Source organism: Halteromyces radiatus, assembly GCF_025201355.1.
Source record: "Halteromyces radiatus strain CBS 162.75 chromosome Unknown BX664scaffold_5, whole genome shotgun sequence".
Lineage (NCBI taxonomy): Eukaryota > Fungi > Mucoromycota > Mucoromycetes > Mucorales > Cunninghamellaceae > Halteromyces > Halteromyces radiatus.
Window position 1 is genome coordinate 318303 of NW_026251691.1, and position 16670 is coordinate 334972.

Genomic DNA, 16670 nt, shown 5'->3' on the forward strand with positions numbered 1-16670 from the left:
AAGGGAAATAAGAGGTTTTTTCTTCTAAAAATCTGCGTGACATACATCGCACAATTTCATTCTCCGTTGAGCTTGGTTCGTACTTTTTTTTTTGACTTTCCTTTTTTTCTTTTAACCTTTCTTTCGTATTTACCTCCATTTTACTAATATGAGTGACGATGACTTTATGCTCGAAGATGATGAACAGGTAGTATTCTATAAGTACAAGACTTATGTTTTTTAATGAAAGTTTACTTTTTTTTTCTTTCTTTGGCTTAGGACTACGACTTTGATTATGAAGACGACGAGGATGAAGAACCTGACGTTGGACTAGAAAATAAATATTACAATGCCAAAGGTAATAGTTATTTTCATTATCATATATTATGAATAGATTGAAACTCTATTTTTTTTCTTTTCTTGTAGCCAAAAAGGAAGATGACCCTGAAGGTGCTATTAATGATTTCCAACTTGTAGTGGATACTGAGGAAGAAAAAGGCGAATGGTAAGAACCAATATCTTGATTTGAAACACGATTAACTATTTTACAATGTCAAACTTATATACTATCCAATGGATTAAAGGGGATTCAAAGCGTTAAAGCAAATGGCTAAGATATCGTTTCAACTCAACAAGTACGAAGATGTATGTATTTAAAAAAAAACGCGGGGGTTTGCATGATGATGGGAAAAAAGAAACATGCATAAATAGTTTACCCTTTTTTTTTTAATAGACACTTTCATACTATAAGCAACTTCTTACATATATGAAATCGGCGGTAACGCGAAATTATAGTGAAAAATCTATCAACAACATTCTTGATTATGCATCAACAGCAGACAACTTGTCATTTATGGAAACATTCTATGAAATTACTTTGGAATCTCTTGTGGAAATGAAAAATGAACGATTATGGGTCAAGACAAATTTGAAGTTAGCAAAACTATGGCTAGATCGAAAGGAATATGGACGACTAAGCAAGGTAGGATTATAACTATCATTCATTATATTGTCTGTTGAAATTTTTAGAAAATGATTTTATTTATTCATCAATACTTTTATATATATATTATCTAGATTCTTCGCCAATTACGTACAGCATGTCAAAAGGATGATGGGACAGACGATCAGAGAAAGGGAACTCATTTATTAGAAATTCTTGCTCTCGAAATTCAAATGCATACAGCAACTAAAAACACTAAGAAATTAAAGGAATTGTATCAACAATGTCTTCATGTACGATCAGCTATACCTCATCCTAGAATCATGGGTGTTATTAGGGAATGTGGAGGAAAAATGCATATGACAGAAAGTAAGTTAAAAAAAAATACACAATCATCATCAAGTACAACAATGAAATGTCTATTTATATGATTCACCATTTATACTTATATTATTGAAAAAAAAATCATATTATAGAACATTGGGACAAAGCTCAGACTGACTTTTTTGAATCTTTCAAGAATTATGATGAAGCCGGTAGTCCACAACGTATTCAGGTGCTTAAATATCTTGTATTGGCCAATATGCTGACAGAATCACAAATCAATCCATTTGATTCTCAAGAAACGAAACCGTAAGTGAATGTATTGATTGATCAGAGAATATAAATAAGTATTTATATGTTTTTTTTTTTTTGTTTGATTTGTAGATACAAGAATGACAAACAAATTGCTGCTATGACTAGTCTAGTGATGGCTTACCAAAGAAAGGAAATTGGCGAATTTGAAAAGATTCTGAAAGGTACATATATATATATATAAGTGTCATGCTGTTACTCATCCTCTTCTATTCTAGCGAACCGTTCTTACATCTATGATGATCCGTTCATCAGGACGTATATTGATGATGTTCTCAAGAATATCCGAACACAAGTCCTAATCAAGCTTATCAAACCTTATACTAGAGTAGAAATCAGTTTTATTGCAAAGGTAAGTAACTGGAGATTGAAAGATGGTAAATATGATTATATGAATTGATATTCTTTACCTTTTCTCTCGAATCGAATATGTAGCAATTGAATATATCTAGTGAAGAGGTTGAAGAACTCTTGGTTGGATTGATTCTGGATGGCAAAGTGAAAGGAAAAATAGATCAAGTCACTAATCGATTAGAATTGGATCAACGGTGAGCTGATATGAAGAAAGAGAGACAAGGGAGATGAATCAAACTGATTATTTATTTATTTATTTTGAATAGATCAACGGATGCTCGCAAGTACGAAGTTTTAGATACTTGGTCTACGAATGTCACAAACCTCTGTAGGACAGTTATTGGAAAAGCTACATAGTCAAATACCATTCTTACTGTATAGCAACCTCATACATACTTACTTACATACATACATATATCCCTCGTTCCCCAATCTATGGTTTTTATTTGCTAATAAACAATCTTATGTTGCTATATTGGCTAATTATTGTACAACGTAGAAATGTCATATTAGTCAATGTTTTCTCCGGATGTCCATGCAACTTCTAATGGTCTCTTTTTTTTTTTAACACGTCAAAATAAACGCTTTTTCTATCTGATATCAACAAAGTAAAGACTTTTATTCACATTCCATTATCTACAATACATATCAAAATACAATAATCATCATTTAAAAAAGAAAAAGATAAAAAAAACTTTATTTTTATAACAATGCTAATGATAATACCGATATACTAGACAAACTAAAAAAAAAAAAAAAAAAAAAAAAAAAAAAAAAAAAAAAAGACTAAAACTAACATAAGAAAAGGGTAAGTAATACACAAAAATCAATCATCTCAATATCCAAAGTTGTTCTGCGAATTATAACCAAGATCATTTAATGCATTCAATAATTGTAATCGAGCTGTGTTGATATCTTCATAGTTCAAAGCACTGATGGCCCATTTAGCGTGCTTTTGCGCAGAAGCAATTTCCGTATTTCCAACCGTCGTTGTTGTTGCAGATGGGGTAACAGTTGATATATTTGCTGGTTGAGGAATAGATGATGATGGTGTCAAGATTGTCTTGGGCTGAGGAGCTGGTTCCAGATGCTGTGTATGAGTCGAAGATTGGGTAGCACTAAAGGATTGGCTAGGAGAAGGTGCCTTTGCGGTAACATCAGAAGAAGGAGGTGGTTGAGGGTGGTGATGATGAGTCGTTGATGCAGTAGTACTGGATGGTGATGTTGGAGAGGGCTGAAGGATACCACTGGAATCGCCTTGATATGGAGAAGAAGATGGTAAAGGAGCTGTATAATTCGAAGGAGGACTAGGGAAATCAGAAATTGAAGGAGGAACGCACGCTGGTTGTGGTGAAGTTGCTTGTTGTGATTCATTTACATCTGCATCGCTTATTCTTGTCATTGTGGGTTCAGTCATCACTACATCGTTTGATTCATTTTCTTGTTCACCAGGAGCGCCAGGAGCAGGGACACGTCCTTCACGTAAAGCTTTGATAATATCGGCAGCCTTCCATTTTGCATATTTGATTTTACCTTCAACCTAAATACGAAGTTTTATCATAATATAAATATTTTAAGTCAAGCATATCATACGATAACTGTTTTGTCGCTACCTCAGTATCAAGATCACCGAATGTCTTCAATATTTCCAGAAATACAGATGCGGCCAAGAAAGTCTTGGCAGTTTTCCTATTGATAAAAGTATACAATCAGAGATAAGTGTTTTTTAAAACAGAAGTTAACACTTACTTTGTTGCGCGTCCAGCTCGATCTTCATTATCAGCATTCAAGAATACCTTGAGAGCGAAGTTTTCAACATGAGCGTAACCAACCAAATCATCTTTGATAGCTTCATTATCTGACCCTAGAGCTTGTTTTTTCTATCACCATGTATAAACAATAATGTTAGTTAGTTTCAAAATTTAATCACAAGACATATGACACATAAAAGGATAACCCTACCACTTCCAAGGAATCCAATAATTGTGAAAGGTATGCATTGGTAGTTTTATTACTTGGTCCTCGACTAATAGCTAATTTGACAGCATAATAGTAAGCTATATATAAGAAGAAAAAGAAAAAAAAGAAGAAGAAAAAAAAAAAGGGAAAAATAGATAAGAATCATGATGTCGAAATACACACGTGTTCCTGATGAGTTTTCTGATGTTTTTTTTTTTTTTACCGTAGTATGCCACTATCGGTTCCCTATTATCGAGTTCTTGTCCACGTTGAATATAAGGCGCCAAGTATTTAAGTTCTTCGGGTATTTCCATTTTCTATTCAAAATGTATACTCAAAGTGAAGAAAGAAAGAGGAAAAGAAAGGAAAAAAAAAAAAAAAAGGTCTGATCCTTCGGGGTTTTGCCAGTGAGTACAGGTAAACCACACCTCTCTCTCTCAAGACAGATTTGCATAAAGGTCTCTATTATTTTATCATCAACCCTTCCAAAACAAATGGATTCGCAACAAATCAATAAATCCAATCATAACAAACAAAACAACAACAATAACAAAAAAAAAAAAAAAAAGATAAAGTGTATAAAATTCTTTTATTCACATATAGTATTAAACTAAGAACCAGACAAACAGATAAGGTCAATGATGACACCACTAAAAAAGAAAATTAAGGATGACAGCATATCGCTTAAGATCGGCGGGACAAAGCAATAACGTTGGTCAATTCATCGATCTTCTTCTTGGAGCGGAGGAAGGTACCGAGCTATCAGAAAAAGAAAAAAAAAATAATTGTATCAGTGTATCATGTCATTTTTTTTTATATCAGCGTCGTTTCTATTATCACTGCAATAACAAAGGAGGTCGACAATATTGTATGTATATAATATATATATATATTAATTTGAAACTTACTCTCTTCTTGGTGAGCTTCTTGGCACGCTTATCCTTGGAGTTCTTGATCAATTCCATGACACGACGTTCGTAAGGAGCGAAACCGGCAACTTCACGGACAATGTTGCGAACAAAAGTAGCACGCTTGGAGGCAGCCTATAATGCATATGTAAAATATATAAAAATATATATAAAAAAAAAAGAAATAGATCAATAATCATTTTCCAAAAGTTGATCCAGTTGATGGAATGGTTCCCCCGTTTCCTATTTTCATTTTTTTTTTCCACAATCCAATCTATCCATCCATCCATCCATTCATCCATCCATCTTTTTCGCTTTCCTCATCACATTCATATGATCAGAGATAAGTTTAAAAAAAAATGTATTTTCTAATTGATGATGTTGGGAGAAAGTTGATGTATTGATTCCATTTCGTCATATCCATCCTATCCATCCATCCATCCATCCATCCATCCATTTTTTTTTCTCTTTTGATTTGATACGTACGCCCTTGCGGTTGGAAGGCTTTTGCTTCAATTCACGACGAGTGGTGATGTGGCCCTTGTTGAGACCAACGGCGATACCGGACTTCTGTTGAGGAGCCATTTGTGGTTATGATAGAATCAGGAAGGAAGGAAACCTAAAAATTATCTCCAAAGACGAGATCATATTCACCCCCATCCTCTCATTTCCTATTCCGTCCGACCCGTACCCGGTCAACAAAACTTATGCATTTCATACTCCGTTTCACTTTGAACGAATAGTACAAGAATCATAGCAACCATGATTATGTAAAACATTTATTTTACAAGATCATCATGTTCAGAAGAAAAAACTAAGATAGTTTTATTTCAAATAAATAAAAAGAATTAACTACAAAGCATATATTATCCTATCATAATATGGTATCCTCTGTATCCTTGGCATGCTTGAAAGCAGTCCCTTCTTCCACTTCTTTTTCCTTTCGTAATTCATGAATATCCTTGCTGTCCGTTTCATTTAATACGTTTGAATCATCCACGTCGTCTTGTTCCTCTTCTTCTTCATCATCTTCACCTATTTCAAAAGGGGACTCAGATCGCTCTTTGTCAATGGAATTACTGTTGTCAATGGGCGATTGCGTCGTTTTGGTAGGTCGGTTTGGCATCCTTGGTGGTTTGTTGAAGGTTTCTTCATAATTAGCAATAGCTGAAGTCAGGCGGTCGTTCAATCCCAAAAGATCCACTAGCAAAAAAAAAAAAAAAAAAAAAAAAAAAAGTATGAATGATATTCTGTCTCGTCCCGATTCTTTCATGGACCTTCCTCTTTTTTTTTTTTTTTTTTTTATCAAACGAAAAAAGACTTACTTAGATGATCACTGTCCATGAGTTGAGGTATACTGTTGTTCAAATTGAGAAGGCCTTTTCTGCATTGAAGATATACTTGCTGAATAACGGGATAAAAAAAGGTATCATTTAATTATCCAATAAATAGAAAAAAAAAAGAGGTAAGAAAGATAAATGTACTTTCTTTACTTACTACAATAGCGTCGTTAGGGCGTCGAATATCATTGTCATCTTGTGTTTCTTCTGTTGATTCTTCAGCTTGAAGCATTTCTTCAAGTAATCCAACTTGACTCATTTCCACATCAAAATTCGTTTGCACCTTTCTATTTCTACTAGGCACTTCTGGCGTTGATCTTGATACTGGTGATGATGTTGGTCGTAAATTTTCTACAGAGTTCATGGATCGAATGGAATTAGCTCTAGAATTCTTTCCCTTGGTCACTGCGGCCAGTCTTTCTTGTAAAGTAAGTCTTGCCGTCGCATGAGTTGTAGTAATGGATGAGTGATTGGTATCAATTGAGTTGAGTGAAGGAGTACGTGATACATTATTATTATTATTATTATTATCAACGACTTGTGCATTCCGTGTACATAAAGCTGCCATTTCGCTCTGTACCTTGACCATATCACGATTTTTCGCCTATTAGCAAAAAAAAAAAAAAAAAAAAAAAAAGATGGATCACTGGATTGGTACGCTATTTTCCCAATATTCAGAATATAGTGATATCTTACAGGTATATTCACATCCAAAAAGACTAAAGTTGAATTCATTTGTAATCCGGACATCAGAGCCATCAAGCCAGTCAAATCAATGCTTGAATTTCTGGAAAGATCGAGCCTGGCTAATTTGGTATTTTCTGGAAGACATTCAGCCAATTGTACAGCCGCTGTAGCATAACGAAAATTGTTAATATAGAAGTAAACAATCATTATCAATACTCTTTCTTCCAATCTATTCACTTTTTTTTTTTAATTATTTACCTTCAGAGCCAAGTCCAGTATCAGCCAGATTCAGTTCAGATAAAGAGTGATTGCAATATAGTGATTGCTTCAAAGAAATAATCTAAAATAAAATAAAATAAAACTATTAGAATCAAGGCAGCAAATACATAATGACAATATGTTTGTGGCATACCCCTTCTAGTTGTTGCTCATTGCAGAGTGGATTTGAGGATAATGAGAGAATTTCAAGAGACTGGTTGTATTTCTGTTTTCAATTCAAATAAATAAGGAATATTTGTTAGCAAAAACAAGATATCAATCCATATCAACATTGCTTTTTCTTTTTTTGTCTTGTTATTTACCAATGCTTCTGCAACTGAGACACAGCACTGTGTATCCAATTTGCAATCCGTCATAGATAGAGATCGTAAACTTTGATTCCTTCGTAATGCCTGAGCTATATACTGTACACCTTGTCTAAGATCGTTGTAATCTAGTACTAAATGTTGTAATCCACGAAGACTTTGTATGTTTCCATTCGTTTGAGTAACAGGATCATCATAATCTCGAAGCATAACACCAATATAGATAGCGCCTTGTTGATTAATACGATTATTGCATAAAGATAAATATAATAATGATGATCTTCGAATAGCATTCCCCAAGCTTTCTAGGTGAGTTTGTCGCAAGTTGCAAGTATTCATTATCAATTTTCGTAATCCGGAATTACTCAAGCTAGATGTTGTCGTTCGTGTTGATGCATGAGAGAGTGCCTGAGAAATGTAGTTGATAGATTTCTTGTCAGGATTTGTACCAGACAGATCCAGAACTTCCAAAGTAGATGCCTAACAAAAAAAAAAAAAAAAAAAAAAAAAAAAAAAAAAAAAAGGAACATCGAAAGCAATACCATGAATATCATTAAATTTTATTATACTTATTACTTCAGTTAACACTTACTTCCTTGATATAGATCGATATATATTTAAATCCATTCGTCTGAATCTTTTTGTTGTCCGAGAGATCTAAATGTTTCAATTGATTAACGACTAGTAAGCTATGTAGAATCACCTTCAAGCTCTATAGAAAGTGTCAGCGTCAGTGGTTAATAAATTCGAAAGTCTTTATGTAAAAAATTAACCTACTTCATCCTCCAACTGGCAATTTCTTAGTGTTAGTTTTTCCAATCCAAGATCAAGACATAGCACATCAGCAAAAGGTTCCACGGATCGTCGATTGAGTTCTTGATTAGACAAATCGATATGTGTCAAGATAGAAGTTTGTGGATGAGACTATAAACAAGTCATCAAAAAAAAAAGTGATGGTTAGAAAAAAAAATTAAATAAGGCAAAATGTCTACTATTTTGATACTTCTTACCAATAAAGAAAACGTAAATGCGTCCAATAGGGGTTCCTCTTTATTTTTACAGGCTGTTTCATAATATGATAATACTTTTTCGGGAGTTGTCATTTCGGTTGTATGTGTCGTATCAGTTTTGTCAGACGTTGTGGTGGGAATAGGAGATGTTGTAATTTCGGTATTATTGGTAACAGGATTGTTGTTATCTTCATTGTCATCAGTGGAATAAGGAAAGTATTCGGTGGTCAGCTTGTTGACAGAGAATCGCACACGTTTCAGTTCGGCAGATGATAATTCATCTATTTCAGTTGGACTATTGACAGAAGGAGTCGTATTTGTTGATACCGGTGATGAGTTTTGTATGGTTGTAGCATTAGAAGTACTATTGATCAATTTCCGGAAAAGACTAAACGAGCGTTGTTGCTGTTGTTGTGATGGTATTGGTGTTTGAGGTGGCGGGAAGATATCGGTAGAGGATAATCTTGCAAGCCAAGATGTAGAGGTAGTCGTTGCTCGCTGTTTTAGAATACTTTTTGTTGGTTTGCATCCTGGATTATAAGCAAAAGGAGGGTCAAGGGAAATCGAGGAAGTCATTGTCAACCAAGTGATGGAGAAGAAGAAAAAAAAAAGAGAGAGAAAGAGAGAAAGATAGAGATAGAGGGAAAGGAGGCAAAAAAAAAAAAAAAAAAAAAAGAAAGAAAGAGACAGGGAACTAAGTTTTTTTTTTATGTGCCTGCAATGAGACGATACAATATAAGATTACAAACCCCGCGAACATTGTGGACTATTAGATCCCATTTTTGACATTTATTAAAGCAAGCAACCGAAAATCATCATTTATCTATTGAACTGACCTTTTTCATATTGCAAAACTATGATGGATATTCATAGTTCATTTTTGAAAAAAGAAAAAAGTAAAAAAAAGGAAAAACAAACAAACAAACAAGCAATCAAGAATTCAGTATATTTCGTTACCCGGATGTTCACTTTGAGGAGGAGTATCACTCACCCCCACACATGTAATTTCATTGCAAGTTTGAAATGAGCCAATCAACGTTACTGATGAGCATTGAACAACCTTCGACCTTTTTTTTTTTTTCTTATCACGTGTATACAATGTTGCAATATAGATCTGTCATAAAAGTGCATGCTTTTTTATGAACATTTCAATCAATGTCAATAGGCAGGGGCAAAAAATGAATGGTGCCTAGGAACGAGTGTTAACTGAAAAGGTAACTCCGTTGAACTCTATGTATATGTTTTCACGCATGACGTTTTCAACACCGAATTTTTGTTTTTTTTTTTTTCTTTGTTCCTTTTTTTTTTTTTTTTTTTTTTGTTCTCTTTACCACTTTTACTGAATGATACTTTTTTATTCTATTGAACGCTTTTGACATATTGAAAAGAATTTATTTAGCTATTGTTCTATATCTCCATCATGTATAGTAACGGCAATATTACAAAGTACAATGACCAAGATTGGAATGAAGATTACGGCAATGGAAACGACCAACGTCCTTTTATTCCTTCTTCTACCAATACGACGTCGAACCTTGTAAACGCCGTCTCCCTTCTTAGTGTATCTCATAATGCTCCCAACGCTCTTACTGACCAACATATTCAATCAAGGCAAGCATCTTCCCCTCATTACCATGCACGAATTGCAGCTGTTTTGGCAAGGAATCAACTATCTTCTCGAACCACAACAAATCAGGGAACAATGAAATCTATTGATGATGGTAGTTCAACTCAACAGCAAGAACGAAAGGAAGACAATAAAAATAGCAACCAACAACTGTGGACCGTCTTGGATATTGGTGGTTTAGGCCTGAAGCATCTATCTTCTAGTCTTTTCGCTTACGATTTTCTGACTGCTGTTTATATGAACCACAATCAATTGACATATATTCATCCTGATATCGTAAAGTTATCTCATCTGGAAATACTTGACTGTTCTGGCAATAACATTACTGAAGTATTTCCTGGTATTGGTCAACTCGCTTCTCTCAAGGAATTATTGCTTTTCGATAATCAAATCGTCACTTTACCTAACGAAATTGGAATGCTCTATCGGTTGGAAACTTTGGGTTTGGAAGGAAATCCACTCCAAAACGATTTACAAAACTTGATAATGAATGAAGGAACTCAAGGATTGATCAGTTCGCTTAGGGAACATATGCCAGGTAAAACAAAGTGCTTGGTTTCGATCCGATGGCCCTAACCTTTTTTCTTTTTTCTTTTTTTTTTTTTTTTTGATTTAGTTGGATTACCTCCACCTTCAAGAGAATGGTTAACGATTGAAGATAATGAAAACATTAGCGATTCAGAAGCAGAAGGTAAGAAGAAGAAGGAGTAGAAGAAGAAATGGAACTGATGATAACAGGAATAAAAATATAGGTAAAAACTAATCAACCATTTTTTTTTTTTTTTGGAATCATTATCAGAACGATTTACGGTACTTAGTTACAATACACTTTGCCCAAAGTATGTCAATGATCAAAAATACGGCTATACACCAGCATGGGCTTTGGAATGGGATTACCGAAAAGAACTCCTATTTTCTGAAATCAACGATATTGATGCTGATATTCTTTGCCTACAAGAGGTCGCTATGGATGATTTTGAATCTGTATTTACTCCCTATCTGAAAAACCATGGAAACTATGATGGAATTTTTTATCCCAAATCAAGAGCCAAAACGATGTCTGAAAATGATCGAAAATGGGTGGATGGTTGCGCCACATTTTTTAAATCATCAAGGTATATAGAAATAAAAAAAAAAAAAAAAAAAAAAAAAAAAAAAAAAAAGAGGAGGAAGATAATCAAAATCATTCCATTTTTTTTTTTTAATAGATATAAACTAGTGGATCATTTATTTGTGGAATTCAACAAGAAAGGTTTGGAACGACCCGACTTTAAAAGCTCAAAGGATACATACAATCGATTGATGCCCAAGGACAACATTGCGATATTTAGTCTATTGGAAGATATTAAGACACAAAACATGGTGATAGTGACAAATTCGCAACTAACATGGGATCCAGCATTTTCTGATGTCAAATTGGTACAAATAGGAATTATGATGGACGAACTTTGTCAATTTGCATCCCGGACGATACTTGAAAGCACCAAAAATAATCTTGATGGGAAACAACAGTACACTTCCATAACATCTATACCAATACTTATTTGTGGCGACTTCAATTCTGAACCAAACTCAGGTCTATACGAATATCTCACCAAAGGCAACCTTGATCATGATCATGATGAATTCAACCAATGTCAGTATGGATCATTTACAGCCAATGGACTTCAACATGACTTATCTTTGAAAAGCGGATATAGTTATATTGGAGAATTGGATTTTACTAACTTTACTCCTGATTATAAAGGTACCTTGGATTATATATTTTTTACAACAAAAACTTTGGACGTGGTTTCCGTACTTGGCCCTTTAGATCCTGTCTATATGTCAAATGTTGTCGGTATTCCCAATCCTCATTTTCCCTCTGAGTAAGTTATGGATGATCTATTACTGATTTATTAATATATTCTTTTATATTATTATTATAGTCATATTCCAGTTGTGACCGAATTCAAATTCAAACAACAAATTGATACAAGATACCCCTGCCCACCTAGTTTTCATAGTTCTTCTAGTTATAGGCATTCTTCCAAAAAATAAAAAAAAAATCAATTGTTTTTACACCCAAAAAAAAAAATACATTGCCAAAATATGAGGAAAGAAAAATGGATCCTGAAAACCATTACGTTCAATGATGAATCAACAGTCTAATGATGATCCATTGTATCAATAAAGAAAAGAGACACTATGTTTCATTTTTCAATATACTTTTCAAATAAAAAAAAACAGTGTCACTGATTCTCACAATATTTTTTTTTTATTTTTCCATCATCATCACCAACATTGATGCATCATTCTATTATCAATCACCTCTACCAACATCTCTAAAAAAGTGATAATGCGACATCCATTTTGGGAAAGCTTGATATTCTATTTTATAACTTTACACGAAACTATTTTCTCGTGACCCAACAAGAAACTTTGAAAACGCTGTATATCTGATTTTTTTTTCTCTTCCACTAACAAAAATAGCATACTCATCCATTTATTCGTTATCCCAATGACTGATGTTCATCCATCTAGTTAGGAAAATGGCGCTGAATTGATGGTTCATTGCAACATTAACAGGAGTTGACATTTTTGTAACATCAGGTGAGTAACAACAATCCATTTTTATATAATATAATATAAATGAGTAAAAATCCTTACGTAACTTTGGATCTAAAACTTGAGTCATCTGCCTTTCTATTATATAGTTGTGATTGTCAACAAAAAAAAAATTCTATTTCATTTCCAAGTTACACCAACATCACTATCAATGAGCGACAATAACAACTCAAAATCTTTGGTGAATCATCTAACGTTCGTACAACATAAGCTCTATGTCCTCTAAAAACACAAGAAGAAACGATCATGATAATATTGATGATGGTAATGGAATATCTCAACTAAGTAGTAAATGTTAATATCATCATTCCTCATCCGATTGTCATCATCATTCAACGCAATTACCAATATTAGATCCCTCTCAAAAAAAGTAACCTAACAATAGATAATGAGAGAGAAATTCGATCTACAATATTTTTTTTTATTTTTCATATGCTGTAACATCACGTGGGGTAACATGTACCCTTTCATGCTTTTGTCATTCACTCCAAAGTCATCATCATTGCACCAAATTTGGACTGAACATAAATGAAAACATTCTCGTTCAATTGACTTAATTGATAGTGTATACCTTATCATCCAACATCATCGTCCCTTATCCAATGATGATCGCAATCCAATAAAGTTACTACCATTAGATTCCTCTCAAAAAAAAAAAAAAAGTCTAGGCTTATCTAATAACGTTGTATCCATTACTCTTGTTCTCATGACTGGATAATGGATGATTACCGTCGCTAAAAAAAAAAAAAAAAAAAAAAAAAAAAAAAAAAAAAAAAGAATTCAACAGTTCACACATTTTCAACAAAAAGATAGACATCCACACCAATTCTTTGAAGTTGAGAACTTTCAATGGGATACCAGAGTATTTTATTCAAGGAAAAAAAAGTCTAACTAATCTAACTAACTAACTATCTATTTATCTAATAATTACTAGTTATAAATAATTTCATTGTTGACAGGCTTTTGTTGCTCCAGAACTGATCCAACCATCGTGAATATGTACAAGCTGGGGTATAATTCGACTTTCGATTTCTACATGATGAGCGATATCTTCAGGAGTCAGAGATAAAACTTGTTGTGAACTTTTGGTAATCACGGTAACTGTTTGTTTTCGAGTACTTAACATATTGGCAACAACAACCTGATGACCATATCGTGTAAGTGCTTGTCGAGCTTTCGGTACCAAGAGATTCACATCAGTTTCTAATTTGAAGGAAACAATTAATCCTTTGCTTGCCCATACACTGACTAAAGGTGTCAAAAACTTGGGAACTTGATCCAATGTCAAAGTTAATGCTCCACCACCAGATTGAATCTTATGTTCATGCTTTAAAAAAAAAAAAAAAAAAAAGATGAGTGTTGAAATATAAACTTTTAAATAGACTTACCATTTTTTCAGAAGGAATGAAGAAATCACTCACAGCCGCTGCTAGATAATACATGGCATTTTCTTGTAATCGAGCCAGAATCCGAGTACCACTTTTCAATTTGAAGAGATAATCCGAAAGTGTGACAAAATCCAATAAAAGTAATCGATTATTTTTGATGGCATTTTGATAATTGGATAATACTGTTTTCATCTTATCATTATATTGTTGATCCACTACAACAAAACAAAAAAAAATTATCAATATGTTTTTGTTAAAAAGAAAATTTCATATTTACCTTGAATATTGTCGTCTTTTTGTACCAAATAATCCAAAAATCCAATAGAAGGATTATGAGTATAATGACGATGATAAGGTTGAAGACTGAATTGACGATGCATAAAGACAACTGCATAACCAGCTTCTAAAAAATATTCTGCAGAACAAGCACCACGATGACCATTGCTAAAATTATCAATAAATCTAACAGTTTGGTTTTCCAAAGGTACAATAGTACCTCCACTCTATTAAAAAAAAAAAAAGAAGAGTTATTGAAATATTTAAATAAATAAAAAAAAAAGTTTCTTACTGTAATAAAAACCAGACGTGTCTTTTTTTCTTGATGATAATCCACAAATTGTTCTAACTTTGTTTCAAAGTCTTTCAAGTTAGCAGGAGGAGAATTCATTTTAAAAAAGACATCAGGATCAATAACACCTTGTCCATTATCTAATAATTGTTCAGTTGTAGGCATTGGATAAGTTTGTTGAACAGGGTGATCTTTCTCCATGAGTAAAAAAACAGGCAAATTTGGGGAAAAACTTAGGGAAATCCAGAAAGAAAGAAAAAATGAAATTTGTCAGCGCTTTTCAACGGATATCCAATTCCAGCCAATCAGAAACTGAGTCAATCTATGCCAGGCTAAAGAATAGCATATATATATATCTTGTTTTTTATTCATTTTTTGATTATCTAGAAAAAAAAAAAAAGGAATAGACATAAGACAATCTTTCATAAATAATTATATATAATATATGAAAGTTTCTTTTTTTTTTTAAGAGAAATCATATCAAAAAGAAATGGTGCAATAAAACAAAGAGTAAACGAAATTATTTCTTAGTGTAACATTTTCCGATTGGGCGCGCCTCCTATCAAATTTAAACTCTTTGCTTTTTCCCTATATTCGTGGCTTGCGAGATTTTTCCTGCCCATTCGTTTTACCGAATTTCGTTTCCGTGCTGTATTTCAAAAAAAGAAACCGATTCCGTTGTCCCCCTTTATCACAAACCAATTTTTTTTTTTTTTGTTCTTTCTTTCTTTCTTTTATCTATTTTTGTATAAAAATAAGCTCTTTATTTTTTTATTTTTATTTTTTTTTTTTTTACTTTCTTTTGACATGTCATGATCGGTTATTCATTGAACAACAACGATATGAAATACACAAGTAAAAACGATATCCTTTTAGATGCTTCTCGAGTATTAATGGAAGAAGCTAGAGCAATACAAGCATGCGCAGAACGTTTACAACAACATACGGAGACTCGACAAGGATATGAACATGCCGTTGAATTGATATTCAAATCTCTCGAAGCTGGTGGAAAAGTTGTCGTTACAGGTGTAGGCAAATCTGGCAAGATTGGTGAAAAAATAGTAGCAACCATGTTATCTACTGGCACTTCAGCTACATTTTTACATCCTGTAGAAGCACTTCATGGCGATCTTGGTGTCATTCAAGTTAATGATGTTGTATTGGCTCTTTCGTTTTCTGGTAATACTGAAGAATTGATGGCTCTTTTACCGAGTATCAAACATAGACAAGTACCTATCATTGGATTAGGTGGTAATGAAAAAAGCAAATTAGCCAAGGAATGTCAAGCATGGTTAGATGGACATGTCGATAGAGAAGCAGGAACTGTACCAGCACCAACAAGTTCAACTACTTTGGCTTTAGCTCTTGGGGATGCATTGGCGTTATCATTAGCAAAATTGCGCTCATTTTCTACAGATGGTTTTGCTCTTAATCATCCTGGTGGATCTTTAGGACGGCGACTTTTATTAAAGGTATCGGATACTATGATTACGACATCAGTAGCTGGTTCAGTGTCACCTCAAGCTTCATTGGACTTGGTGATTATGGAAATGACTCGTCATCCCAAGGCATCTGGTGTAGTGGTGATAGATAATGATGATGAAGATATGACAATGATACCAACTCCTCCATGTTCAACAACTTCTGAAGATGATTCTACGGATGGTCAAGTGGTGGGTGTTATCACACATGGAGATATACATCGAATCTTGAAATCTTCTGACAAGGATGGTATATTCAATATTCGGGCTGCGGACATCATGACTAGAAATCCAATTACCTGTCAAAGCAATACCTTAGCTCTGGATGCTTTACAATTGATGACCAACAAATCTCTCCGCGAAAAAAGTTTACCCTTACTTCCGGTGCTTACTAAATCTGGACGATGGCAAGGCGTAGTGACTTTGAAGGACTTGCAAGAATTCTTCTGATCCTTATCTCTTATTGATATCTTCATATTTATATTGTACATATTCTTGTATTATTTTATATTCTATATATTCCCTATTCCTCTTTTTTTTTTTTCTTCTTCTCTCTTTCTTTCTCCCTCCTCTTTTTTTTTTTTTACTTCTTATCTACT

At 33.5% G+C, this 16670-nt stretch overlaps 7 protein-coding genes across 7 annotated transcripts; 3 read left to right on the top strand and 4 right to left on the bottom strand.

Moving 5' to 3' along the window:
- The first annotated feature begins 89 nt into the window (after positions 1 to 89).
- BX664DRAFT_334913 (PCI domain-containing protein) lies at positions 90 to 2495 on the top strand. Its single transcript, XM_051545795.1, has 11 exons — positions 90 to 187; positions 259 to 337; positions 406 to 484; positions 564 to 624; positions 713 to 961; positions 1057 to 1291; positions 1399 to 1555; positions 1631 to 1722; positions 1777 to 1910; positions 1994 to 2106; positions 2179 to 2495. Exons 1-11 carry the CDS (start codon positions 149 to 151, stop codon positions 2267 to 2269), a joined length of 1329 nt encoding a protein of 442 aa, XP_051398761.1. The 5' UTR covers positions 90 to 148; the 3' UTR covers positions 2270 to 2495.
- Positions 2496 to 2697: 202 nt separating this feature from the next.
- BX664DRAFT_334916 (Vta1 like-domain-containing protein) lies at positions 2698 to 4232 on the bottom strand. The gene is made up of 5 exons (XM_051545796.1): positions 4095 to 4232; positions 3875 to 3969; positions 3662 to 3792; positions 3526 to 3601; positions 2698 to 3452 (listed from the first exon to the last, which is right to left on the bottom strand). The coding sequence occupies exons 1-5, from the start codon at positions 4183 to 4185 to the stop codon at positions 2748 to 2750; spliced, it is 1098 nt and encodes a 365-aa protein (XP_051398762.1). The 5' UTR covers positions 4186 to 4232; the 3' UTR covers positions 2698 to 2747.
- Positions 4233 to 4441: 209 nt separating this feature from the next.
- BX664DRAFT_334919 (50S ribosomal protein L36e) lies at positions 4442 to 5367 on the bottom strand (the record flags this gene model as incomplete). Its single annotated transcript, XM_051545797.1, has 3 exons — positions 4442 to 4630; positions 4780 to 4914; positions 5266 to 5367. The coding sequence occupies 3 exons, from the start codon at positions 5362 to 5364 to the stop codon at positions 4556 to 4558; spliced, it is 309 nt and encodes a 102-aa protein (XP_051398763.1). The 3' UTR covers positions 4442 to 4555.
- A 239-nt stretch (positions 5368 to 5606) lies between these two features.
- Positions 5607 to 9051, bottom strand: BX664DRAFT_334921 (uncharacterized protein). The gene is made up of 10 exons (XM_051545798.1): positions 8401 to 9051; positions 8168 to 8314; positions 7983 to 8102; positions 7388 to 7870; positions 7219 to 7290; positions 7065 to 7146; positions 6816 to 6970; positions 6277 to 6723; positions 6105 to 6183; positions 5607 to 5982 (listed from the first exon to the last, which is right to left on the bottom strand). Exons 1-10 carry the CDS (start codon positions 8974 to 8976, stop codon positions 5654 to 5656), a joined length of 2490 nt encoding a protein of 829 aa, XP_051398764.1. The 5' UTR covers positions 8977 to 9051; the 3' UTR covers positions 5607 to 5653.
- A 659-nt stretch (positions 9052 to 9710) lies between these two features.
- BX664DRAFT_298493 (Endonuclease/exonuclease/phosphatase) lies at positions 9711 to 12198 on the top strand. Its single transcript, XM_051542276.1, has 4 exons — positions 9711 to 10565; positions 10644 to 10718; positions 10827 to 11142; positions 11236 to 12198. Exons 1-4 carry the CDS (start codon positions 9821 to 9823, stop codon positions 11897 to 11899), a joined length of 1800 nt encoding a protein of 599 aa, XP_051398765.1. The 5' UTR covers positions 9711 to 9820; the 3' UTR covers positions 11900 to 12198.
- Positions 12199 to 13580: 1382 nt separating this feature from the next.
- On the bottom strand, positions 13581 to 14755 carry BX664DRAFT_365836 (DNA/pantothenate metabolism flavoprotein; the record flags this gene model as incomplete). Its single annotated transcript, XM_051548497.1, has 4 exons — positions 13581 to 13961; positions 14023 to 14237; positions 14300 to 14525; positions 14591 to 14755. 4 exons carry the CDS (start codon positions 14753 to 14755, stop codon positions 13581 to 13583), a joined length of 987 nt encoding a protein of 328 aa, XP_051398766.1.
- A 601-nt stretch (positions 14756 to 15356) lies between these two features.
- Positions 15357 to 16640, top strand: BX664DRAFT_334926 (uncharacterized protein). The gene has a single exon (XM_051545799.1). The coding sequence runs from the start codon at positions 15403 to 15405 to the stop codon at positions 16519 to 16521; it is 1119 nt and encodes a 372-aa protein (XP_051398767.1). The 5' UTR covers positions 15357 to 15402; the 3' UTR covers positions 16522 to 16640.
- Positions 16641 to 16670: the final 30 nt, after the last annotated feature.

Coding starts and splice junctions, on each gene's coding strand:
- BX664DRAFT_334913 (XM_051545795.1), top strand. CDS start 149: ATGAGTGACGATGACTTTATGCTCGAAGATGATGAACAG. Junction 188..258: donor TGCTCGAAGATGATGAACAG/GTAGTATTCTAT, acceptor TCTTTGGCTTAG/GACTACGACTTTGATTATGA. Junction 485..563: donor GAGGAAGAAAAAGGCGAATG/GTAAGAACCAAT, acceptor AATGGATTAAAG/GGGATTCAAAGCGTTAAAGC.
- BX664DRAFT_334916 (XM_051545796.1), bottom strand. CDS start 4,185: ATGGAAATACCCGAAGAACTTAAATACTTGGCGCCTTATATTCAACGT. Junction 3,793..3,874: donor TATTGGATTCCTTGGAAGTG/GTAGGGTTATCC, acceptor ACATGGTGATAG/AAAAAACAAGCTCTAGGGTC. Junction 3,453..3,525: donor TCGGTGATCTTGATACTGAG/GTAGCGACAAAA, acceptor CTTCGTATTTAG/GTTGAAGGTAAAATCAAATA.
- BX664DRAFT_334921 (XM_051545798.1), bottom strand. CDS start 8,976: ATGACTTCCTCGATTTCCCTTGACCCTCCTTTTGCTTATAATCCAGGA. Junction 7,871..7,982: donor TATCGATCTATATCAAGGAA/GTAAGTGTTAAC, acceptor TTTTTTTGTTAG/GCATCTACTTTGGAAGTTCT. Junction 5,983..6,104: donor CATGGACAGTGATCATCTAA/GTAAGTCTTTTT, acceptor TTTTTTTGCTAG/TGGATCTTTTGGGATTGAAC.
- BX664DRAFT_298493 (XM_051542276.1), top strand. CDS start 9,821: ATGTATAGTAACGGCAATATTACAAAGTACAATGACCAAGATTGGAAT. Junction 10,566..10,643: donor GCTTAGGGAACATATGCCAG/GTAAAACAAAGT, acceptor TTTTTGATTTAG/TTGGATTACCTCCACCTTCA. Junction 10,719..10,826: donor TAGCGATTCAGAAGCAGAAG/GTAAGAAGAAGA, acceptor AATCATTATCAG/AACGATTTACGGTACTTAGT.
- BX664DRAFT_334926 (XM_051545799.1), top strand. CDS start 15,403: ATGATCGGTTATTCATTGAACAACAACGATATGAAATACACAAGTAAA.